General features: G+C 50.7%; 1 protein-coding gene across 1 annotated transcript in view; it reads right to left on the reverse strand.

The window, feature by feature from the left end:
- Positions 1–17,496, reverse strand: part of ARK2C (arkadia (RNF111) C-terminal like ring finger ubiquitin ligase 2C) — a 44,532-nt gene extending 27,036 nt beyond the window's left edge. Inside the window, exon 1 of the mRNA XM_086769818.1 lies at positions 17,375–17,496. Within this exon, the coding sequence (XP_086625944.1) occupies positions 17,375–17,435 (61 nt within the window). The 5' untranslated portion in view covers positions 17,436–17,496. The remainder of the gene's footprint in view (positions 1–17,374) is intronic.
- Positions 17,497–26,148: the final 8,652 nt, after the last annotated feature.

A 26,148-nucleotide genomic window follows, 5' to 3' on the forward strand; every position in this document is an offset into this window, starting at 1 on the left:
TTCAAGCAGACTTCTCGTGCCATGGTGAATCACGGCACACCCAAATTAGCTGTTTCTGTACTTAAATGGCACGGAGGGACACTTACCCAGTGCAGTGAGAACTGGGTTGGCTGATGCGCTCTCTTTTACAGAGGAGGAGATGGGAGCTGGGCAGAGGACCAAGCTGTCCTAGGCAGCAGAAGTGGTGGATGGTGGACCCAGGACCAGACCCTTTCCTCTGCCTGTCTCCCATGAGAAGGTGTTTATACAACCACGGGTCACTGCCATGCCATTCCCTTCCCAACCACCTCTTCGTGATGCTTCAGGGACTGAAGCCAACTTTTCCTCCTACAACCAGCCAAGGTCTCCTACATCACCCCATGCTCGCAGGGCATTTACAGATACCACTCCACCAAGGGCTACCATTGCTAGTAAGATGAACCAAAGAAGAACAACAAGATTCATCCTGGAGAGCACTGGGTCAGCCCCAGGGAGGGGGGACAGCTGATTTATGGACTGTAAGACAGCTCAGCTTTGTCTGTGTATATCACTCCTGCATGGAGACCTTTCCATCCCAAAGGATGACAGAGCACCTTTTACAACGCCACAGCCCTAGACGTTCAGGAGGCATTTAGGAAACCGTAACTCAATTTTTAACTGGCACCACGCCATCCCAGAGCTTCCTCCTGACTCCAGAGAGACGCCTTCATCTGCTCCAGACTGAGGAGGGACCACGTTTTTCCCTGCCAAACAGCTGGGATGGTGGGCTCATTCTCCAATTCTACTTCTTCCTGCAAGACCCCCATGCTGGGAACCCCTTTCCTGTACCTTGCCTGCCCACCAAGGGTAAGTGTGGCTCATGAGAAGAGGGCATAAACATGGCTGATGGTCCCCATCAAGCCCAGATCCAGCTGCACAGATGCTCTCAGCCTGCTGCCTGCACTTCCCTGCAGAGCCAGGACTGCAGCTGAACACCAGGGATGGGGGCTGACCGTGTCATCCTAGAGTCATCATCACAGAATGGTTTGGGTTGGAAGGGACGTTAAAGACCATCCAGTCCCAACTCCCCTGCAAGGAGCAGGGACATCTCCAACCACATCAGGTTGCTCAGAGCCCCGGCCAACCTGGCCTTGAATGTTTCAAGGGATGGGGCATCCACCACCTCTCTGGGCAACCTGGGACGGTGCTCCACCACCCTCACAGTACAGAATTTTTTCCTTCTATCAAGTCTGAATCTACCTCCCTCTATTTCAAAACCATTACTCCTTATTGTACCACAAAAGACTCTGCTAAAATGTTTGTCCCCATCTTTCTTGCACGGACCCGTACAGTTGCAAAGTGGCAAAAAAAAAAAACAAACAACCCCTCGCTGGCCCTGTGTTGTTTCTGTTACAGCTTGCTGGTGTCCAGAGAAACTTCAAATTAAATATCAGTCACACATTAAGGTCAGGCAGCTCAATTCCATTATCAGAAGGCGAGGCTCAGCCTCCCTGTAATGAACGCTGCCCACGTCTCCTAATGATGCTGGCAGAGGAACCGGGCAGCACCAGCACAGAGTGATTGGCACCCCACTGACACCGGGGACCACAAAATTGATTTTAAAAGTCCATTCATCTTCTACAGATCATGGCTTGAGTTTTTCTGACCTGTGACAAATCTGCACGAGCTTCAGCTGAAAAATAGAGCCAAGAAGAGGAAAAAAAAAAAAAAAAGAAAAAAAAAAAAAAAGAAAAAAATCCACAAAAAAATCCCAAAAGCAAGAAATAGATTTCAGTGCAGTTGTTCTGTCTCAGTTTCCAGGTCTCATTCCCAGGCATGAATTTCTACCCCTTGCTTTATGAGCAAGATTAAAGGTTTTTCACCCAGCTGCCAGCCACAAAGATGGTACAGAGGATTTGGAGATGCTGGAAGATCCTCCCTGTTGCTGGACCCATGGACGTTGGATCTGGATGAGCTCACCCCAGTCTGTTGGGTCTATCCCTCCTTCTGCTTCTCACAGCCCAACAGCCACCGACACTTGGTCTCCATGCCCATCTGGGAAGCAGCTTCAAAGAGCTGGTGGTCAACACAGCTGGGCAGTGAGCAGTGCAGGTACCCTCCACCCTGTCATTTGCCCATACCCTCCTGGCACGGCCCCACAGCTGGTGGCCCACTTCATCTGCAGTTTCTTTCCCTCCTTCCTCAACAAAGTGGTATAGCAACTGTCACTCGTGGGCCTACAACTAAAACCATCAGAAAAGACTTTTCCTACTCCTCAGCACAATTAACCCAAATCCAAGGGTACAGTCAGCTTATGTCTACACCAGACCAGCAACAAGATGCAATTTATCAGAGTCCTGTTCGGGTGTCAAGGAGAGGACGTTCTCAACCACATAAGTCAACAACGTGGAAAAGAAGCTGACTTGGGCTGAGGTCAGGAGCTGCCCTGCTGAAGCAAGATGATTATTTCAGTTGTGCGTGACTACCCAAGGTCTCACCAGCTGTGTGCCTAACACCATCATTTCAGAGATACTTTGGAAGTATAACTGGGGTGAGGGAAGAGAGGAGGAGGAGAAGGGTATCAAATAGGACTTTACAGCACCACCACAGTGTAAGGAGTCTGGATTTCAGGCTACAAGCTGTCACATCGTTATTGCTGAGGCATTTGGGAGTTTCATAATAGCTCTTTCACTCTGTAAAATTAAGCTTTCCTAAAGGAAAACATTCATTCCACTCAGGAACAAATAAGAGTTAAATACAGGCAGATCGGTTTAATGGCGTAGTTATGCCTATTAAAGTGACTGTAAAACTAGCATCACGGCATTTCACGTTAATTCCCTCTCAGTGACTCCAGATCTGATTTACTTCGACAAATCCTCTGCTCTTGAGATGTGGCCACAAGTCTCCACGGCCCTCTATCAGCCGGCGTTGCAAAAAGCTGCTACCGGACTCCAAAAGTCAAGATCCACCAGCTACATGGGGAAAGCAAACTTATTGATCAGAGCAGCTAGATAAGGAAGTCATACGGTTAGTGTCGGCAGCCAGGTTTTCCCTCAGATCATTATTTTTAAGCAGATTTCATAGAGGAGATGGGGCCTGAGTCATTCTTCCCACTGTGGCAATCGGTGACCTTGGGGAAGTGCCTCACTGAGTTAAAAAAAACATAATGTTAAAACCATTCTTAAGTATATATGTGCCTATGACACTAAGAAAGAATTGAAGTCTTTATTTTTCGTCCAAAATTCTCAGCTTTGTCAGCTTTCCCTTTCATTTCAAAATATATTTCCTGAAGAAAGCAGAGATACCTGACCAACTTTTTATGGCTAAATGCAATTCCTCAGACATCTCCTGTAACACATTTCTTCAATAGTGACCACGGAAAGGAGGATGAAAACCAGAAATCTATTTTTCCCCATCCACATTTACATTTCCCCAGGAATTGTACCTACAAAGGAGGAGAATCCAAGCGTTCTCCTTGTTCCCTAAGTTTTATAACCAATGGCCTGCGAGATGGGCACTGGTGCGTTGTACAGATGGAGAAATGAAGGTGGGAGACCAAAAGCAGTTCCTCAACCTTAGGGAAGGCCAGAGGGTCTGAGAGGGGATCCGTGGAGCTGAGGGGTCAGCATACTGTGCCTGCTGCCCACCCAGACCCCCATGGGCCATTTGGGCAAGCAAGAGCATGTCCAACGCTTTGGGGAGAGCCGGTTTCTGTTCTGGGCCAAGCCCAGCTGCTTGGCCTTGGACCAGACCCGCGGTGGTTTGGACTTTTCCCCACGCAGATGTGGCCATGGAATTGCAAAGTGCCCTTGTTTGGAGGGGACAACCCCAGTGCAGAATGGACAGAAAAAGCGTCCGACATCAAATTTTATGGCAAGGGAGAGGACATCTGCACCCCTGCCCACACCGTCTGACTGCCCATCCAGCCCTGGGAGCAGGGGTGCCTCCAGGGACTGCTGACCAGAGAGCAGGCACCTTCAGGGTGCTGCCGTCTCCATCCTTGCGTCCCAGATTGGCTTAGCGATAGCCTGGGACACTCAATAACTGTGAGGGTAGCCCTGCCCTGAGCAGGAGGCTTGCCTGGAGACCTCCAGAGGTACCTTCCCAGCTGAATTATTCTGCAAGTCTATCAGCCAGTGAAGATGCTCTGAAAAAAAAAAAAAAAAAAGAAAGAAAAAAAACCAACCCAAAACCAGAGGAGCATCTTCTGGAGCAGCTATGTGCCCATCTGAAAGCACCATCGTGGAAAAAGCCTCCCCTACCCTTGCAAGGGATGTGCTTGCAAATGCACACCCATGCACAGAGCGATGCAGCACTTCTGCATCACAAGGAGTGCAGAATTCACACAAAGACTGGAATGAGGATAATCCTAGGTGTGTGTCTTCCATTTCTATTGTCAGTTCACAGCATAACTGAACCATTAGAGAGAGAAAAAAAAAACAAAAAACCCAGAAAGATTACAAGATCTTTCACAGCACTAAGCGCTGAATCCGGAAGACTTCTGCCTGAGCTGAAATAACACAGCATGAATAACACTGACCCATGTAGTGTCCTTTGGTCAGCGGTTCTGGCAGACATCCAGTAGAAGAGAGAAAGGCAGAAATTGTAAAGGTGTATTTCAGATTCAACCCCGCGCTGGGGAAAGAAAAAAAATAAATAAATAAAAGAAAAAAACAACCATAGCCAATATCTGTTCAAGCTCCCAAATCTGTTGACTCCTCAGAGCTCTCTGTTCCAAACAAAAAATAATTGAAGTTGCAATCTGAACTGCTCAGTGATGTTGATTAAAGCCGGGTGCCTCTAGAACACCAGCCGACCTGCATGGTGCATTTCTAAAATTTCTCTCGTGCTTTTGAGAAAGATGGACTTACCAAGCATTTAATCCTGTCTCTCCATTCAGAAGCAGTGTTTTGACCAAGCAAATAAAACTGATTCTCGTTAGAAGGTGCTGGCTGGCTCAGGCGTTGTCCAAGATCTGACAGATCTGCAAGCACCTAGCTCTAAAGAATGTCTGCAGGCAGTCCCCAGGCCCTGAATACCCTCAGACAGAAAGCTGGATGGGCAAAAATCCTGATTCCTGACGTTTTACAGTGGGATTGTTCTTATTTTTTAGAGAAAGAACGAAAGCTGTATGGATGGCAAACTTCCTCCTGGGACCTCAGTTACAGGCGCAGCGCGGGCAGGGGTGCCACACTCCTGAATGCCCCATTTTCTCGATGACAAGTGGTGGCTCAGTTCTCCTAACCATTACCAAGCCCCATTGATGAGCATCCCCAGCCCACAGTGTGCATTCCTGCTTCTCCTTGAGTTTCTCATCCATCACCTGCATGTTACCCTCCCTCTTCCACCATCAGCCAGTACTTCCGCACCAGATCTCAGCTAAAACCTCTCCCGCAGATGCAAATTCGCCAGGAATTTTAAGACCTGCTCTTTGGGGAGAACAGGACGCCACAGGAGAAAGCCACCTTTCTCACCGTGGAAGGAGGTAATGGACGTGGACACACAGAGAAAGCAACTCCTGCAGCTTAAGGACTGCACCACAGCCAACCCCAAACCCCAGGAGATGTGGGGAGCAGATCCCTCACAGCAGGCATCTACAAGAACAAAGCACTTCTTCATTGGCTGTTTGGTGTCTGAACCTTGGCAAACACTTTGCATTTTCATGTTACTGTTGTGTTCTGGGCTTTTATCCCTTTTTTTTTTCCTTTTTTTTTTTTTAAATCACAAAGTCTTCTTATATTTCTCAGCTTTCTCAAAGCTCCAGCCCCTTGGCGTGATGTGAAAGTGCGTGCATCATGGCATCACTAGAAACAGACTTATTCTTTACACTGGAAAAAAAAAAACAAACCCAGCAACCAGGAGCTAGGTCTATTCATGGGCTGGAGAGAAGCGCTGTGGCCCAGGGGGCAGGGTGCCAAGTCTGCACACCCACCCATCCCTTAAACTTACCTCCAACGGGCTGCTTTCAAAGAGGACTCCCCAAAGTCCTCTGCAGAGGCGGCAGCTCCACGCAGGGTCAGTTGTTGTGTGCCCTGGTATGTCCCTCTTCCCCTGCACCATCCACTTGCCCAGCCCCGGCTGACAGGAGGGCCCTGGCATGTCTCTGATGCTCTTTGGCTCTGGCACTGGCCTGGATGTCCCCTCCCCATCAAGTGATGCTGTCAGTGAGTTGGGTTTCTGCTAAGCATGGCCATCCCTCTGTTTTCCATTTGAATTGCAGGGCATTGGGAAGCGACCTTTGCTGCCTCTCCATTTTCCCATCGTGGGGTCAGAAAGCTGTGACCGCCAAAAACAGGAGGTGGGGGAGAGGAGAAGCACCAGCACTCCCTGTTCAACGTGACGGAAGAGCAGCAGTGCTTTTGCACAGGTACTTTCTGCAGAGCATCCATCAATACCACTCCCCGCCCAAAAGCAATATTTTCTAGAAGCGAAGCCAGGTGACGGACGTCTGCCTAGAGCCCACTCGGCACCACACCGTGATGCTCCCCCGGCCAAATGACCAGTGTGACCATCGTTTAAAGCTTGTGCTCTGGTTATGGCCCATCACGGCATTCCCAACACCCGTTATTACAGCATCAATCACAGCCATCTCCCGATGCAGCGGCCAGATCACACTTTTTCTTCAGCCTCCTCATCCCTTCAGCCCATACAGAGCTCCCAAGGAGGTCTTGGGACGCACCATCCCATGGACAGCAGTGCCCATCTTCTGGACGCACCATTCCATGGACAGCAGTGCCTTACCCTCCCCTCCACCAACACACACCAGATCAGCACGCTTCAGCATCTCAAGTGTTTCCAGCAGGTTTGAGCCCCCCAGCCAGCACCAGCCCTGAGGAAGACTTCAGTGCCTGGGGAACAAATGCGAGGAAGGAGTGATTCAGAAAAACCCATCACATCTACGGGCAATATTTAAAAACATGGTGGGAAAAAGAGAGATGTAAAGGTGAAGCAATCAAGTGAAGATAATACCAGCAGTAGTGCTGGCCAGGAGGACTTTTCATCTGGCCTATAACCAGCCTCATAATGCGTTTCCTCACAAACGACCCAGGGCAAGATGATATGTGCTTGTCTCCAGGGTACTTCCAGGGACTACTTTGGCAAAACACCCGGAATTTCCACTGGAAGTTTGTCATTGCACATGTACCAGATAGATTTTCCTACTCAAACCGAACAAGGCCATGGAGAAGATACTATTTGTCCCTGCAGGCTGAAGTAACCCATTTCATTTTCATTTTTGAAACCATCCCCGGTCCTTGCAAGCCTGGAAACCCACCCTCCTTGCCAACAGAGGTGAGAAGGAAGGAGAGGCAGGGGCTGACACCACCTCCCTTGTTCTGTAAGGGGCCAACAACATTTTGCGACCTCCCACACTGGGAACACAGTCTTTGCTTCTCCAAGACTCATCTTGGGCCTTGAAGCACTTTCTACTGATTAAATAAATCTGGTTCCTGCGCACACTAAAGTCACAACACGGTTCCACGGTACGAGAACACGGAGGACCGGGGCAGTCTATCCCTGACCATTGTGTGCTTTCTGAGTACAAAACACCAAATCCATCTCTCAGATATTAAAAAAAAATACGTCAGGTAAAACGCTTCTGTACGGAAAACCCAACTGAAAGATTATGATGAGTTTGTTTTATTCCCTTCATCCCGTTGGTGCTGTTTCATTTCCTGCCGTAAGATAGCACTTCACTTCTGGAGTTGTGGCCCATTTCATCTCACTTCAAATGAACCATTTAAAAGCCTTTCCCCCTCCGCCCCCCCCTCTTTTGCTGAAAAACTCGAAAGACAATATAAAACCAGGGAAATAAATTTTCAGCCAGTGAACTGGAAAATAAAAATAATCATCAAAACCAGATATCTCTGTTTTCACCTAGCTCTAGTCCCCAGCAGCTCAGGTCAACAGAAGTGCCGTCAGCTGAGCTGCTGGTTCACCACCCGTCACTCACCCATGCATCCCCCCGCTGCTGCTGGGACACAACATCCCTTGCTCTGGGGCCCAGTTCCCATGCTATACTCCTCCACGTCAAAAATGAGTTGCCTTTTTTTTTTTTTTTTTTCCGCCGACAGCTTCAAGGAGCTACCTCAGAGACAAGAGTGTGGCCACCACTCATTAATCTAATGCAGTGGGGAGTCAAGCAGAGAGCTGAGCAACAGATTTAGAGATGGATGATGGGTTTCACTGCTGCTGTGGTAAGAGGAAGAAGGTATTTCAGTATTTCACTCCCTAGGTTGTGGGTCACCCTTCAGCCCGTGCACATGAGAGGTTGAGGGGCTCCACATCCCCGCAACCTCCAGCTGCCTCCTGCCCGCCCAGGTGCACCCATTCCATGATCTCCCACCCAGGCCAGATTCACACACCAGTAATCAAACCGGGAGACGGCGTAGGTTAGCGTGCAGCCCCCAGCCAGCTTTGTTGCTTACCTCCAGGATCTCCCAGAGCTGCCCTTGACACACGACACAACCATCACCTCAGCTACAGACGTTTCCCACTCAGGCCAACAAGGGCTGAGCAAAACCAGCTGAGTAAGTGCTTTTTGTATACGATGAATAAAATTTTCTCCGTGCAGCATCATAGATGCTGCAGCCCATCAATCCTGAAAGAAGCCCTGCCCAGAGAAGGGAGTTTGGGGGTGCTGACGGGCTTTGCAGGTGGCCAGGGTGGAGGGGATCCTTTTTTATAGGGTTGCACGCAACTGAGACATTCACTATTAAAAAAAAAATAAAAGCTGTGTAACCCCAAGCCCACTCATGTCATGCTATCGCTGCACAGAAAGCCTCCTCGCTCACTATCTCAGCCCTTGGAGATTTGTGGGATACCACAAATAATGACTGGACAAGACAAGGCTTCTTCCAACGCACTGGTTGCTCCTAATATCTGTAAAGCCTCATTGTGATGGAATTGAACAGACTGGTGCCTGGGGATGCTACATCTCATCCATTTTCAGTCTAACCCTGCTCTTTTCCCAATGTTTTGAGATATTTTGGTTTTTTTCCTGTCCTGTTCTCACACCTCAGATGCCTGTCTCCAAACCCAACCGACACCCTTGCCTCCTACCAGGAAGAGCAGAGACCAAAACAGCTCCATTTTGGCTAAGCAAACCTTAATCCACTCCCAGTCCTTTCCAGCTCCTAGGATTGAGGGAACTTCTTAATTTCAATTAGCCACTCGTGCAGTAAAACCCCCCGAGGAGGAGGCGAGCTGTCAAGATTCAACCTTCCGGGGTTTACCACCGCGGTAATGCGAAACCAGGCGTGCCGGCGACGAGATGTTTATATCCCTGTGATTCATAATACTGCAGAGTTTGTAGGAAATGTAACACCATTAATGATTAAGAAATGCTCTTGTTTTCTGCTAAATATATAAAATAATCACTCATCCCCCTGAGCAGCAGATGCAAATTACACATAGTATTAGCCTCATACGCCAACCGTTATAATTCCGGTGTGGCATGAAGCCGTTTCCCAAGGCTCCAGAAGTCCCTTAATCTGCCTTTTGACGTCAAATGACAAATTTCTTGCCTGGGATCATTAATGGGATGACTAATGAAAGCTGATAAGTGAATTTATAAATGAAGTTAAAGATATTTAATATTAAAGGCCAGGCCACAAGAAAGAGAAGCGCGGATTTAGCAAACCACAACAACAAGGGTGGTAATCCGCCCGAGATTTACAGCTCCTTTCCTGCCGGGCACATTAGAGACGTGGTATTTTCCATCTGGAAGTTGTGCAAACTGCCAGGCTTGACGAACACCTCTCCTGAAGCATTAGCACCCCCGTTACCTTCAGATGCTGCCTGAGATTTAAGAAGCTCCTGCTCGAGTTGGCCAACAAACGCCACACCAGGGCTGAAAATGCACCAATAATTTTGTGAAGGTAACCAGAATATCAAACTCTCGTGGAAAGAAAATACCTTGAGACTGTAGCTAGTTTGCTGCCAATTATTTTTTTAAATTTAAAAAAAAAAAATCCAAATTAAACTACATTACCATCTTGCTCATCCCAGTACAAATGCCAGTTGAGGACTTTTTTTTGATTTACACACATATAAACAAGTTCAGACCTTTTCAGCTTGGTGTCCGATCCCACTTCCAGGCAGCTTCACCAGGAACCCACCTCTGACTCCTCACTGAGGTTGGAAGCTCACAGCAGAGTCTGTTTAAGCCTCAGCTCCCACCAGCTGATGATGATCTGCCCTGAACGGACCAGACAAACATCCTCCACTGCCCCAAGGAGCACAGACAAATGAGATCCTACCCAACACTGAAGGGCTGCATAAAAACAAGCATCTCCTCTGCTATCAAAAAAAAAAAAAAAAAAGAGGAGAAAGCTTCCTTTTATCTGTAGACACTCAGTTTTCAAGCAGACATATCATGGAAACAGGTTGGTCAGGAAAGTGCTCATGAGTGGTGCCTCCTCACGCATCCACAGCTTCCAGAAGAACCAAGAGCCCTTTGGATATACCAGGACCTTCAGCTAGCAGCAGGACCAAAGGAAGAGTCAGATGCCACCAGGGGAATGAGAAAGTCTAGAGGCACAACACGAAGCACGGCTGAGAGGGCACATTTGCTATGCAGGGATTTGCTATGGGATTTCCCAATCCCATCCTCCAGTGGAGGAGCCCAAAGTGGGGAGCAGCCACAGCATGGCAGTTGCCCGAGGGACTGTGTTTCTGAATGTCTTTTAGAGACACTCCCAAGCCTGGAGAAGACAAAAGCAGATTTTTGGAGCACCTCCTGACCCAGCTCTAGTATTGGGCGTCTGGACATCTGGCCTACCAGGCTGTTCAGCTCCATCAGAGTCCTGCATAACGTTGGTTCAAAGAAGTCAAAGAGGACCACGAAGATGCTCAGAGGGCTGGAGCAGCTCTGCTGTGAGGCCAGGCTGAGAGAGCTGGGGCTGCCTTAGAGCGGCCTTCCAGTGCCTAAAGGAGGCTACAGAAAAGCTGGGGAGAAACTCTTTAGCAGGGCCTGTTGTGAAAGGATGAGCGGTCATGGTTTTAAAATAGACTTGATATAAAGAAGACATTTTTTACACTGAGGATGGTTAAACACTGTCCCAGGTTGCCCAGAGAGGCGGTGGATGCCCCATCCCTGGAAACATTCCAGGCCAGGTTGGCCGGGGCTCTGAGCAACCTGATGTGGTTGGAGATGTCCCTGCTCCTGGCAGGGGGGTTGGACTGGGTGGGCCTTTAATGGTCCCCTCCAACCCAAACCATTCTGTGGTTCTATGATTCTAAGTCCCAGAACGCACGCATGGCCTGGCTTTTTCCTTGTTTAGGGAAACAGCTGCTCCTTCTACCATTTGGGGAAGGAGGTGGAGGATCAACACACGATAAGACCTCGACAGCATCACTTGAGCCCCCAGGGAAGAACAGCAACAGCCAATGGCTCCATCTAAGCTGATGGTCACCCACAGCTCAGGGTGTCACCTCCGGGCAGGGCAGCTGCTGCCAATGGCCAGGAGCATAGCGGTACAGCACGAGATATGGAGACATCCAGGTACTTCTCCGAGCTACTGAATTCCTCATCTGACCATCTCCCCACAGGGGTGTCCTGACTTTGAAGGGGCCCAGCCCGCCAAGCTCCCCCTCATCGCCTCTCCCCATAAGCTGCATCTTCGCTCCTGGGGGCGAATAATAACCTGGGATTATTCACCCAAAACGAAGTGATAATCTTCATTAAAGAGCCACCAACCAACCCGCAGGCACATTTCACAGCCTTTAAAGGGAGGGAGAGAAAAGAAGAGCGGTTAAGGACACTTACCAAGAGGGATCCACCACAGAGCGTGCCAACCAGCCCAACCCAGCTGGGGCTGGGAAATGGGAAGGACCAGCAGGCAGGAAAATGGGTGAGAAAAGGTCCCAGGAGACTCCAAAACTGAGCAGAGGAGGAGCAGGAAGGCTTTATTAAAAGTGGTGGGGAGCCATGGAGCAGATATGGGTTTGTTTTCCCTGTGTCCTGGCTCTCCGGCACGGGACCTTGGTCCCTGCAGCGACCAGGATCTGCTGCTCTGGCTGAACCGTGATTTGGGTGGGTTTTTTTAATTCCAGAGGGAGAATTTAGCCGCTCCCAAAAGACCTGAGCTTCTCCCTAAGAAGGCTGAAGAATAAAACAAGCCCACGCAAGGATTAAATTGGAGGGGGTCTCCCACGAGATCCTGTGCGGAGCTGCTCATGGGCATGGCACGACTTGGGAAACCCCAACCCCTCTACCGACCCACTCCATCTCCCTGAATCGAACCCAAAAAGGGAGAAAATTATTGTTTTCCCCACCGGCTCTTAGCTCCGCTCTTGCTGCCCTAGCCCCACCGCAGCCACACGTCACCCTTCTCCTTCTTAAACCACCGCGTCGGCTGAAGAACCTCCCGAGCGTCATAGCTGAGCTTTGAGCGCCAAGTTTGCCGTAAGCAGTGATTTGAAGCTTTACTTTACGTTATGTACCACCCTTTAATTAAAAAAAGTCTTGTGCTTTCACCTGGGCTGCGGGTTTTCGTAGAAACACCCAAATACCGTGAGGCGCCCAAGAGTCATACGACACTTGGTGGTGCCACCACACCTCTCTCAATCGCAAAACCAACTCTGGTCGTGGCAGTTACAGATGCTGAAGATGATCTAGGTGTAGAAGAAGACCTTCTGCAAAGTCTCCCCTTGCATTTCCAGCATGTTTACGTGATGCTCGCCAAAATAAGCGTACCCAGGTTAAGCGAGGGGAAAGGCTTTTCTCTGCTGACCTGCCGCAGCATGTGTCCCTTTTTGGACACCTCTAGAGGCAGGGATCTTCCAGTTTTGACAGGAGGCAGCCTCACCGCGTGGTTTGGGTTCAAACCAGAGTGTAAATGGGCTGGAGGGGATGCCAGGGCCCCCATCACCCGGTGTTGTGCCCCGCAGGGCACCCGAAAGAGCCGTGCTCCCCTCTCCTTCCACCCCTCCGCCTCCAGTAGCCGCAACCATCATCCATCTGGTCATTGGAAAGGGATGAGCCCATCTTGGATGCTACACGTGCTCCCCGCAGGATTTGGGGAGAGGTTCTCTTACAGATTTGGGAGCTTGGGGCTCCGGCGCCTGCCCCAGCAGTGCTCCATCCCCCACTTTCTGCTAACGAATACAAGAATCCCCAGAATACAAGCAGGGTTTGAAACAACAACAACAAAAAAGGAAGCTCAGACTTACTCTAGGACTTACTTCCAGGAGGTTCACGGAGGAGGACTCGGCACGAGAGCGGTGACGCGGTGAGGACCAAGGCCGGAGGCGGTTATGGCAGCGTCCGGGCACCTACGGATCTCACCTCCTGGACTGGTACCCCACGCTCCATCCAGGACGCAACGAGTGATGCCGGACTCTGTCCCTACTGTGTCCCCACTGCCTTATCCCCCCCTGGCCAGGGCAGTTCCCAGTTTTTGGGGCAAACACCTCAAAATCCACCTCCCCCCCCCCGCCACACCAGCTTTGCAGCTGCCTTTGCTTTCTCGCTCGGGCACCAACTCACCGGTTCTTAAATAACGCATTTCCACAGGGCCGGATCTGCACACAGCACGGTAAATCCAGATCAGCTTTCCTTAAACTTTCCTGGCAATTCCCAGCATGAGCAAAACGTGGACCACTGTTTGTTTACCTTTTCCTTAAAAACTATGGAAATTGCGGCAACGCCCCAAACCCCGTGTGAGACGCATGGGTCCAGCTCCCATTTGGCATCGTTAAACGCACGCAGAAATGAACCTCAGAGCCCGTTTTGTCCGTGTTCGGGATTATCCACCCCGCTGTTACTGAAAGGCATTATTTAAAGCAGCCCAGGGATACAGGTTGGTGCTGGAGAGATGTAGAGGCTTTACAGAAATCACTGCATGTGCCTCCACACCCACAGCACCACCAGCACGTGACTCATCTTGGATTTCCTCGGCTAAAATAAAAAAAAATTTAAAAAAAAAAGATTATTTTCTTTGTACCAGGTGGCTTCTCGAGACTCCTGAGTGTCAAAGGGATGAAGTCATTAAATTGTGGATGCATTTGATGGATTATGAGCTACGAAAGTCCGTTGGTTACCGGCTAATAAGGCTGGGAGGTGGAAGCGGGGCGGGGGGAAATGCTTCCTCTCGTAAGAACGTGTTTCTAACAAGACAGGTCAAAATATGATGGGGATGATGAATTGCTTAGCACGAGTTGCCATTAACCCAGCAGCTTTCTGTATTATCAGATTACCGAGGCATCCGCGGAGCCTACTGACCAAACGGTTTTGCTCTGTATTAGCGCTAATTTGCAGAGGAAGATCAGAGGGGGGGGTTATTGCACTCGCTGCAGTGAATCCGCTGCTCCTAACAAAGGGGCAGCTGCTGGCAGGTGTCCGTAGCACGAGGTACGTTTCGGAGGGGACTGGGTTTATCCATGTCGGGGTTTCGGGGTGGGGTAGAGAGGACGGATTCATTTTTTTCCAAGCTATAGCCCAGATTTCATTGTCTCACGTGCTGGGAGGGGGGGGGAAGTTTGAATTAAAAAAATAAAAAAAATAAAAAAAAAAAAAAGGGAAGAAAAAAAATCACATTGGAAAATGATCAGCCCCAACAGGCATGCATGTCTCCCTTCATGCAAGCAAGAAGCACAGCCTCCCTCCTCGGGATGCGTCCGGGGACATGTGTCAGGCACAGAGCTCGGCGCTGGCCCGGGGCGAGGATGGAGCGAGAACAAAGGGCCGCGGCATACACTACATCCAGGGGGGGAGCAGGGGGCAACCCGCTTGTGCTCATACAGGGTGGGGAACAGGATGGCCAAACAGTCATCGAGATACACGGAAAAGGAGATATGGAGAAGGAAATAATAAATGTTTGGAAAAAAAAAAATAAAAAATAAATAAAAAGCAATCAAACTGAGGGTAAAGCTAGGAGGGAGGCGGAAAGGCAGGGCCTTGCGGAATGATGCGTCTCTCGAGGGATGCTGGGGTAAGGCAGGGCGGGTTGCTGGAGCCACTTGCTTTTGTTTTGTTCGCAAGGGGCTCCTCTTGGAATTTTAGCAGTGGGAACCACAGACCTGCTTGAATTTGCCTTCCTCTCATTAAAGGCAAGCACCCAATCCTGCGCCTCTCCCCCTTTTGCAGAAATGCAATTCAGACAAGATACTCCCCCTTGGCCCCCCACCCCAACCCCAGCCCCATCTCCTGCTTTCGGGAGCCCTGACTTCCCTCCGTTCCTGGTGGCTTCCAACCCAAAACGGGGAGGTTTTACAGGACCATTTTGCAGACCTGAGAAAGGAGGTCTGGCGCAGGAACAAGGAGAGGTGACCGGTATTATTATCGCTTTGCAGCTGCAGCAAAATTGCGTGCTGACCACAATTTGGCTGTCCCTCCCTCCCTGCTTTCAAAATTTTAAGGTTCCCAGAGACTTTCTCCCAACCCCTGAGCTTGGTCTTTTGACCAAATCGGATTATTCAGAAGATGGTGGGCCTGGAGGGCTTCAAGCAGGGAAATGTAGTTACAACATTAGCAGCTGGGACGGTTTTACGAGCCCTGCCTTGCAGGGGTCTCGCGAAGATATTTATAGCGTGCCAGCCGCCGCGGGACTGAGGCACAGCAACTTCTCGCCTAGCAGATGGTGGGCAGGGCACTCGCCGACATGTATACGTTTAAATATACAGCCAATAGATTAGAAGGATTTCTTTTTTTCCACAGGTTCATTTACCTCTTGCTCACCAGTTAAAAAAAAAAAAAAAAAAATTAATCACTCCTCCCATCCATCCAGAGGTTGTCCCTCTCATTTTGGTATCTGGTAGGCAATGTGTAATGTTGTAACTAGAATGAAATAAGCATCAGACCCTTCATCAAATATCTTTTTTTTTTTAATTAATATGAGGGCTTGGATTTATACACTTTTTTTTTTTTTTTTGCTATTCTGTGGTAAAACAGAATTCTGCACGGGCACAACGATAATACGGACTGTGCATCTAGGGAGTATGTACACACAGACTAATGCTGAGGGTAGATATGGGACAGGAGAGAAAAAAAAAAATTATGTATTAAAAAGCCCCCATATCTGCGCTACGGGGAAAAAAATCCACTCACTCAAACCTCACGATGGGGGAAAGCAAGGAAAAAATCTAAACAGCAGGATACGACAATAAATGGGAAAACAGCAATAGAAAAAGCACACTAGGTTAATATAGGAAAACTAGTTTCTTTATTGAGAGATCGTATATTAGTATTAGTGGAATCGTGTGTAACAATGTCATCATGCACACAATACAAAAAGGCAAGGCCCACCATGCTATGGAAGGGCAACAGAACAAAAGCAGCGTACACTGAGCAGATGTATAGGCTACAGCACATTACATTTCAGCAGGGTATGTCTCTACAGAGAGATTTACATCAGAAACTAGGTAATGTAAAAAAATACAGACCATGCTTTAGTTTTAGTACAAGAAAAAGGTGAAGATACACAACCAAAGGATATTCGATACAGAAAATTACCCACAAAATAAGAACAGGAAGTAATTTAGCACAGCAGAAAAAAATGTTATCCCTGTTTAATGGAAAACCATTTTGCCAGTCGTCTCTGTTCGCGGTCAGATTTTTAGGGGGGGTGGGGGGGGTGTGTTGCTGCTCAGGTCGGAGATGAACTGGTGGGACCGGACGGGACACTCGTGGCTGATGGGACCGGACGGGATGGAGCCCGGGGCCACGGCTGCTGCACCCTTCGCGGGCGGGTTTTGGGGGAGGGCAACTTCAGCCCCGTTTAACCACAGTCCTTGCTCTCCGACCCGTTCTCAATTTTATTTTTCGGTATTGAGGCCAATCGTGCTTGCTGGATTTCCCCTCCCCAGTTTAATTTTTCGGAGGGGGGGCATGGGGGGGGGTGGGGGTGTGGCCGCAATCTGGGGGCGTTCGCCCCCGCCCCCCCCCCCCCGACCCCAAAGGGGGACTCTGCACCCAAGGACCACAGCAAAATGACTCCACTTAACAGGAATTTACAGTGCAATGTACTCAGCTACACAGGATGAAGGTACAAAAATGGCTGTTACCGGCTACGGCTACGCTGGAATGGCCTGGTGGCTACGCTACACGGCGAGAGGGGGAGGTGGGGTGGGGTGGGGAAGTGGGTTAAATTAAAAAATAAAAATAAAATTTAACATAAAGAAAAAGAAGGAAAAATGGATCTACCGAAGCACAGACTGGAGCTGCAGGCGGGAGCGGGGCGGGCGCCGGGGCGGCCCCGGGGGAGGGCGGAGGGGGGACAGGACCCCCACACCGGGCACTGCTGGGGGCTGAGCGGGGGGGTGGGAGGGGGGGGAAGAGGCGCGGAGCCCTGCGCGCCCGCGGAGAGGGCTGGGGGAGGGGGGCGGGGAACGCGCAGCCCGGGCCGAGGCGCCTGCCCACGCACACCCCCCCGCCCCCCACAACACCCACCCGAGACGCGACCCCACGGCGCGGTACCTCTGTTGCGCACGGAGCCGAAGACGGGCAGCACCAGGTAGCCGACGTGCACCAGGACCATGCTGCGGCCTTTGTGGAGCGGAGCGGAGCGGCGCGGAGCTGCGCGGAGCGGCCCGGCCCGGCCCGGCGCGGCGCGGCCCCGGTCCCGCCGGCCTCTCCGACGCGGCTGCGACTGGCGGCCGCCCGCTCCGCCGGCACACAAAGCCGCCCGCCGCCAATGGCAGCGCCCCGACCGCCGCCGCGCCCCGCCCCTTCTCCGAGGGGAGAGCCAATGGGAGGCGAGGGGAGGGCGGAGGAGGAGGGAGGAGGCGGGGCGGGCCGGGCGGGAGCGCGGCCGCGAGGGGGCGCGTCCACCCAGCGCGGCTGCGGAACGCGCGTGGTCTGGGGCTCCGGGGCGCGGGATCGGGCCCGACCCCGACCGCGTACCCGACCGCGTACTCGACCGCGTCACCCACCGCGTCCCCGGTTACGGACACAACTCAACGTTCGTTGGGGGCGTCGCGGACCTAAAATGGCTCCGGAGGGGCGCGGAGAGCGTGTGGAAACCCCCCCCCGAGGCTCGGAGCCGCCCTCAAAGAACCCCCCCGCGTGGCTTAAACACGGCAGATTCCCCCCTCAAAAAAAAAAAAAAAACGAACAAAAAAACACCAAAGAACCAGAAGCTCACCCCTGTCTATTTGAATCTATTTTAGCAAAGCGGGAAGGACCCCGTCGTGCCGGAGGGCTTTCGGGGTCGCGGGAAGCGTTTCACCCCGCTGCGAAACGACTTTTGGGTGGCCCTGTGCACCCCAGCCGGGCCCGGGGTGCTTTTGGCCGCTCCCCGCCGTGGGGAGCCCCCTTAATCCCCGCTTAATTTTATCCGGCCCCGGCATCTGGCAGGTTCCAGCCTCCGAACGTCTGCGCCGCGCGGGTTTGTTCGCCTGGGTGACGGCGTTGGGTTTATTTTGTGGTTTATTTTTTTGTAATTTTTTTTTTTTTTTGACCTGATCGGAATTAAAATAGGATCTGTTTAACCCTTTCCCTCCCGGCCCGACAGCCTGAGGCCTGCTGCCTCCTCGCCCTCCCCAGAGCTGCGACGCCCACCCAAAAGGGCTCAATTTTGGGTGGGTTTTCACCCGCCGCTGCGCCAAGCTCCCTTCGGACAGGCGCAGGAAAACTCCCAGGTGCCCACTGCCTCCGATTGCATCTCAGTCGGGATTTTCCCTCCTGCTGCCTCCCAGGAGGCCGCCACGACTCCCGGAGGGGTTTTCCGTGGGTGGGGGGAAGGCTGGATCTCGCCCCCCGCTGTCACCCTGCTGCTCTGAGCGATGCCACGGCTTGGCCAGACCCGCTCTGCGACGCTCAGGATTTGCAGGTACCACACGTCGTCTGCCCCATCACAAATATTTCCAAGGATGGGGCAAACTTGGGGTTTTTTGTTTGTTTGTTTGTTTGTTTTCCCAGGCTTATGCTGTAACAAAATGCTTCCCGTTTGTGGTCCAGCACGGAAAAATTACCACTTTCCACCCATTCCCAGCGGCAAGAAACCATATCCATCGGCAAGACGTGATCCGCTTGACGACGCTGCGTTGGACACACCTACAAGGGACACGTCTTTAAGAAGCCTGGAGGGGGGTAACGTAGCCGAACCCACGCGTGAATCAACCAAGGAGAGATTTCCACTTTGCTCCCACTCGCCCGTCCCCACCCTGATGGCTCCAGGATGGGTTCCGGGGGGACTCCCAGGACGTGCGTGGACCCTGCAAAGCCCATTTGGCCCCCCGAGACCGCAGCTGGCCCTGGGCCGGGGGCTGCAGCCCCGCTGCCAGCTCCAGTTGCCTTCAGCAGCTGCTCCCGCGGCCCCCGGCCCTGCCGCGGCAGTTGTCGAAGGTATTTCGTGGGGCTCAGCCTTCACCGCTGTTGCTTTTCATCCGCACGCGCTCCCCCCTCTCCGGGACACCCGATCCGTCGCTGGGGCTTTGCGTGTTGCGCAGATGCCCCGGGCACAGGTTGACGTTAAAATTAGCCCTTGGGCTTCCTCCCACCCGCAAGCCCAGTGCCCGTCAGTGTCCCCCAGTGCAGTTTTTGGGGTCCCGGCACCTCCAGGTTGGGGCATCCTCCCACTTTTGCCTCAAGCTCTGTTTAAAAATTAACACCATGGAATTCTTCTTCAACGTGATGTTCTCCAGCCTTGTGGACGTCACATGTGCCACCAGCGTACCCATGGAGCTGATGTTTTGGAGATGCTGTGGCACAGACTTCGGGGCTGTCTCACCCCTCGGTCCCACGGGGAAGGTTTCTCCCCTTAGCCAGGTACGCAGGGTAGGGATGTTCAATAAATATGAACGTGATGCAGAGCGGTTGAGAAGTCCTAGGGCATGTATGGCACATCAGCGACTGTCCTGGGACAGGTCTGGGGGTGACCATAACTCTCAGCTCATTGCCAGGCCTGGCACTCTCCCTCTGCCCGCCTCAAAGCCCTCGGTAATTTCGATGCCGTACGAGATTTTCCACCTTCTCCGCAAAACCGATCTGGGTGAAATCCTTTGGGAAGTCGGCATGGGATCGACCATCTCGAAAACTGATGAGCCAGTGTCCTTCAGACTTGGGGGTTTTTTGGCTGACCTCTGGCAAAAGAGCAGAAAAGTCTTGGTGGGTGATTTTTTTCTGGCAGTTTTGAAGCCATGGTTTGCTGAAGAGGGACATCTGGCATCCGCAGAGGCCATTTTATGTCAGGATGGGGAGCAGTGGGATTGACGGCGTGAGAAGACCTGATGCCTTGCTTCTGGTAGGGATGAAGGCTATAGATGGTGTGATGTCTCTGCTAGATGGTGGTGTGGGCTTTTGATTATTTTCTGATCTTCAGCTACATTTTGGATAACAATTTCCTTGGGAGCACATCTTGACGTCAATGGCGATACCACCACGGCGTGGCCATGGCTGGATCTTTGATGGTGCTTCCAGGGCAAGGGTGGTGGGTCTTACAGACCCCGTTAAGAAGAACAAGTCTGGGGTTTTGAGGGTCTCAAGTCTTAGATGGGGGCAGACAAAAAGCCTCCTGGGCTTGGGAGACCAGCACTGAAGATGATAACCTACAGGGACAGGTGAAGGTGGAAAAAATTAAAGGCAAAATGAAGAATGGGTAGAGAAAGGGTGAGAAGGGAGGAGGAATCTCTCCAGCAAGCACCATAGCGTCGTACCGTGCCTTGGAGCAACAGCAACCCAAGCCCAGGTGGGGAGCCAGAAAGTGGGGGGCTCCTGGTTCGTGGAAGGGCTTTATTTGGGATTTATTTACACTCAAGTTTAACCTGTGCTTATTTGGCTCCTTTCTTTTCTGCCTCCCTGTAATTTTCTCTCTTCTGCCTTTTACTCCCCCCCTTTTTTTTTCTTTTCTTTTCTTTAAAAACAGAAAGAGAGGCGAGGTAGAGAAAATAATTTTGTATGCCTTAAAATGAAAATGAAATATTTCAGCACTTAAATTTTCCAGACTTATGGAGAGAAAATAAGGTTAAAACCTCTCATCCAAAGAGCAACCATTTGGGGGATGAGAAAGAAAACACCATGCTTCCATTTTGCCAGAGCAGACTTCAAATACGCAGCCCAGGACTTTCTCTGGAGGAAAGCAGGAGGCAGTTTTTCCCTCTTCCCCCAAGAGCGGGGATTTTTGGGAGCTCACGGCTGCTCGGAGGGACCCGGTGCCCACCCAGTGCCCTCTGAGCTCATGTAAGAGGGATCACAAAATGTATTGTGGTGAAGGGGGACAAGGGGTTGTGATGCTCCCACTTACATCTCGTAATTTTGCTAAAATTGAACTATTTTGCTTTGAATGGGGGCTGGCGATGTCTTGCTCTGGCGAATTTGGAGTAGGATATTGGGGCTGATTAATTGCTTCCTTCAAATTATACTTTTAATTGCACACCCTCCACATCAACCCTATGGAGCGGGCGGGGATTGGGCTTTAGGATATTTTGCATCACCCTTTTCCAAGAAGAATGACCCGAAAGTTATCCTTTCTCTTCCATCCTGCCCACGTATTTGGGAAGCAGAGGTTTTGGTGTGTTTTCCTTGTTCCCCAGTGCTCTCCCCATCCCAGCGTTCTGCAGCGGCTTTGGGATGCGACCGCGGCCGGTGTGGGAGTCGGGGTGAAGGAAAGCCCTGTCCCAGCAGCACACTCCGCAGCAGCCTTCCTGCAAAACCCCACATTTTCTACCCCTGATCGAGGATGTTGCAATATTTTATTTACGAAATTCGCTGTTTGCTCTCAAGGTGCCTTTGCGCTGACGAAAAAAAAAAGGCAAGGTCAGCGACCTCTGTCTGCATTCCCAGATCACAAGCTGGAAACCCAGAGAAACAACCCTCTGTCAGACCTGTCGGTAGTTAATCACCTCGAAATCGCAATTGGGGGATTTAATTTTAGCTCTTTTGGCTGTTTTTGGAGGTCTTTCTCCCATTCTGGAAGATGCTGCAGATGGTGCGATGGCAGCCCGGGGCCCATATCCACCGGCTTTGGTGCCATCTAGTGTCTTCCCACGGGCTGATTTCTGAGCTAAAATTCTGTAGCCAAATTGCATTAAAATTATGGATATTATTCCTTTGCAGACTGGGTGCTGCTGAGAGCCCTCATCTCCGTCCACAAGACCCCCTCCCAGCCTTTCTGTGGGGCAGAGCCTGGAGAACCAGGAATTAAGGCGATTCCTCCCTGGGACACAGGGAAAGGAGGTGTAAAACTAATTTTGAAGCATTTTTAAGAGCTTTTCTGAGCATTTTAGAGTTTTGCTATACCCTCGCGCAAGCTGGAAGCACTGGTCCAGGGCAGGATCTCACATTGGCCATCGAAGGGTGGGGGATCTCAGCATCACCCCTCCAAAAACTTGGCTGTTGCATGCTGCTGTTTATTGGGGTATAAAGCATTACAATAACACCTGATTGGCCGGCAGGGAGCTCAGACCCTCCTGGACAGCACGCTTCCTGCCTTGTGCCATGCCCAGGTGGGACCGCTTTAAAAATTACCCTAATTCTTCCTCTTAACAAGCAGCTGGAGGAAGGAGAGATTGTGCCAGGAGCCCCTGGTTCCGCAGCTCCAAGTGAGATTGGGGTTTTTAATGGCCTGAGACTTTGTTTTAGCAGCATCCCAACCACAGAAAAGGTCCTCAGACACTCTCAGGAGGTGTGGAGGATGGTCAGGTGTGCACCAGGAGCTCATCCTCCTTTTGCTAAACAGCATTTTCAACTTGCCAAGTCATGTCTGAGACACGCTGTGAGCTGCCTTTTGAAGCTATGGAATCACAGGATCGTTTGGGTTGGAAGGGACCTTTAAAGCCCACCCAGTCGAACTCCTCTGCAAGGAGCAGGGACATCTCCAACCAGATCAGGTTGCTCAGGGCCCTGTCCAACCTGGCCTTAATCCCTTTTTTCATTAGGATTTACTCACTGAGTCTTCTTCTCTGGATGTCTTAAACCTCCAGCCTGCTCTTCACCTTCCCACTGTTGACTTCTAATGGCTTGAGTTCACCCTGGGTTACCCCAAAGGTGACCTGCACCCATCTCCCCTCCTCTGCAGGGGACAGTGGTCTTCAAACCTAGGGGGAACCCATCCTGACTGATGAAAATAAGGTGTAAGAAATAAACCAAACTGAATGAAGAACAATATTGAGACCAGTTTTGTATCTTAATCACATCCCAGGCATCATGGGTCAGGGCCTGAGGCGGTGGCATGGGCTTGGTTGCACAAGAGGAGTCCAAGGACTCTACTGGGGCTGTCTGGTGCTCGTCATCCAGACCCCATCTACAGCACGCCCGTGGCAAATGAGTGCATCGGCACAGGCAAACACGCAGTCTTCAATTATTCAAGGGAAGGCATCTGCTTACTCTCTTCAGCTTAAGTAATGCATGAGCATTTGAGCAGCTTCACACCTCCCCTGGAGCCAACAAAGACCAAAAAGCCACAAGACTCTGTTAGGTGCTAAGGGATGGGTTGAGTGTCTGGCTATTTAGTGTGTCCTGGGGTTGCTGGAGCAAACCTCCGGCCCCCAGCGCCTCGGAAAGGTCGTACCCTATATACACTGCTTCCCCTGCACACTCCTGGCTCCCATGTCTGGCTTTTTCCTGGGACAGATGTGGTTTGTGGATACGTAGCGTCCTCCAGTGACTGGGTTTTTCATCGTTTTGGGGACTTTTTTTCTAATGAGAGGTGTTTGGGAGGCTGCTTGGGCGAAGCACAGAAATGTGGGTGTTTCTACAAGCTGGTGCTCCCGTGTCTTATTGTCCGCCAAAAATTTTGTCTGGATAATCTCTCACCTGTCCGGAGCTGAAAACAGCTCTGAAGAGCTCTGCTCCTTCCACAGACCAAGGGTGAGATCCCAACACCACCTGTCCAGCCTAATGTTCAGCATAGGATTGGAAAGGTGACACTCACAGACCCAGCACATGTAAAGAATCGTCAGAAATGAAAATGATGTGACAAAATACCCAAACCTGCAGTTTTTTCTCCTTGGGTTGCATCTCAAAGACAGGCAGAGCCTGTCTCCCTACTTCGCTGAGGAACTGGTCCTCATCAGAGACCATCCCCACCAGGCATGTGTTTACAAGCCAAGGTTTTGGCCTCCTCTCTCCACCATGCTGGAGATGACCCTTCTGCCCAGGGGCTGGGGATCTCCTCCAGAAGCAAGAGGCAAAGGTGGAGCAGTTAAGGAGTTACTCACCAGCTGCCCTCAGTGATGTCCCGCTCGCACGCGTCCCATCCTCGTTGGTACCCCACGTTGTGAAGATGCCTCCATCCTTCCCTGCTCCCATGCAACGGAGATGGGAAGCTGAGCAAGTGCAGTCCCTCGCCTTCAAGAGCCAACCCCGAATGCTCAGAATAACCACCGCTTTGCCCAAATCTATTCATTTAGCCGCGTCACCGCTTAAATAAAGTGCAAAATGCGTTTCCTACGGTGCCTTTCCCTCTTGCTGCAAGATGAGGAGGGGGTATCCTCCTCTTGGGGATGTGCTGCTGGCCAAGAGAAGGAGAGCCAAGGTGGTTCCCAGGCCATTGCTACATCGCAGAGAGCTTCGCCGTGGTTCTTTGTGCAGACAATGGATCCCGTTAAAGCTATTAAACATGAGCAGAAGTGTTAGTGAGATGTCAGAAAATAGATGTGGGGCGCTCGGCCGGTGATTTGTACCTGGCAGAGCTCCTGTGAGGGGTGTTTTTATTTGGTGGTTTTGTCACATGCGGTCCGAGGAGAGTGTGAATAAATGGGCCCAAATGGAAAGTGTAATCGTGTGGAAAAGCAATGAATCTCTGTCATATCCTGCGCCAGGTAAGCTGAGCTTTGAGTGAGAACACGTAACGCAAGTGACACATTTCCCATTAGGATCTTAAAAGCATCACTCCAGCCCAACCACCTCTGACCTGAAAGCTCCTCTTTGGGTTTACAGGACCACTGCTGGCTCATAACACCACAGATAAACATCTCCTGTGTATCTACAGCTCCAGAGGGAGGATTTGAATGTGCCCTTCTTCGAAATGGACCCTCGAGGTCCATGCTGCCGAGTGCTGGAGCATCCAGAGGGCTATTGTAATGAAGGGGGAAAACAAGAGTATTTTAGGATGCAGATAATTAAATCTGCAGGTGGTAAAATTAGAAAATATGCATTTCCAAAGCAGCAGTGGAAAGTCACTATGAGTGACCTTGGCATGCAGAACTGAAGGTTTCTACTGAAAACTGCTGATCACACAGAGTTGTGCAGCACTGTCAATACTGGAAGAAGGGGATGAGCTCAGACGAGCTGGAGCGGTGGTCGTGACATTGGAGTTCCGTCATTTCAAATTTAAGGTGGACACAGAAGAACCCAGCAGAAGGGAAGTGGGGAAGATTTGGGTGTCCTTGATCATGGGCCGGCCAAAAGCTGTCAATGCCATGAAGCCACAGACAAAGTAAATGAGATCCTCAGCTGTACAAGATGGCTTTTTGTCAGAGGCACGCGTAGGAAACCCCCTGGAAAAGGTACCGGTCAGACTCCAGGAGTTTTGCATTCAATTTGCATCACCTACAGCAATGAAAAATTAATTTGACAGGGGACTCTTAATTGTTTCTTTTTCTGGCTCTGATGTGGTTGCCCTGGATTCACCCAAAGCTGCTGATGCAGCTAATACGTGTAGAAAATTATCTGGAATTAAACTTTCAGACAGTTTTCTCCTGTCCACTCCAGCTTTGCCCCATGATTTGCTGTCTGGAAGATCCTTCCTTCTCAATAGCTGGCACTCAACTCTAATTTTGAACTGAATTACAAATCCAGGTGACTAACCAGATCCAAGAGAAAACTTCCCAAGGGGCATTTTATGAATCAGCAGTGGAAAGGACTCTCAGGAATGCCTTTATATTTTTCATAAACTCCCTGGTATCACGATAAAGACCAGGGAGAGTTGGACCTTCAGTTGCTCTTTAGTTTCAATAAAAGAAGGCGTTCACCATATTTGCACCAGAGACAAAAGTAAATGCAGGGTTTGTCCATCTTAAGTTTGCATTTTGGAGGCGTGCTGCTCCTTTCCTTTGCAGACAGAAGGGCAACTGCATCCCTGCGATGCTCTGGAGAGAAAGCTGAGATTCACAGATGATGACCCTGCAGAGGAGAGGGGAAAACCAAGCAGCATTCCAGCAAATGGAGCTGATGCACGCAGCAGAGGACATTGCTTAGAGATTCTCCAGGGAACCAGGGAACTAATCCACTTAGTAAAACCCTTTCAGTTCCCATTTTAAGGCAAACTGAATTTTCAGTTACAAAATCCATCTGCATTGCAATGAGTTCAC

This window comes from Chlamydotis macqueenii, chromosome Z (assembly GCF_036417535.1).
Source record: "Chlamydotis macqueenii isolate bChlMac1 chromosome Z, bChlMac1.mat, whole genome shotgun sequence".
Classification (NCBI taxonomy): Eukaryota; Metazoa; Chordata; class Aves; order Otidiformes; family Otididae; genus Chlamydotis; species Chlamydotis macqueenii.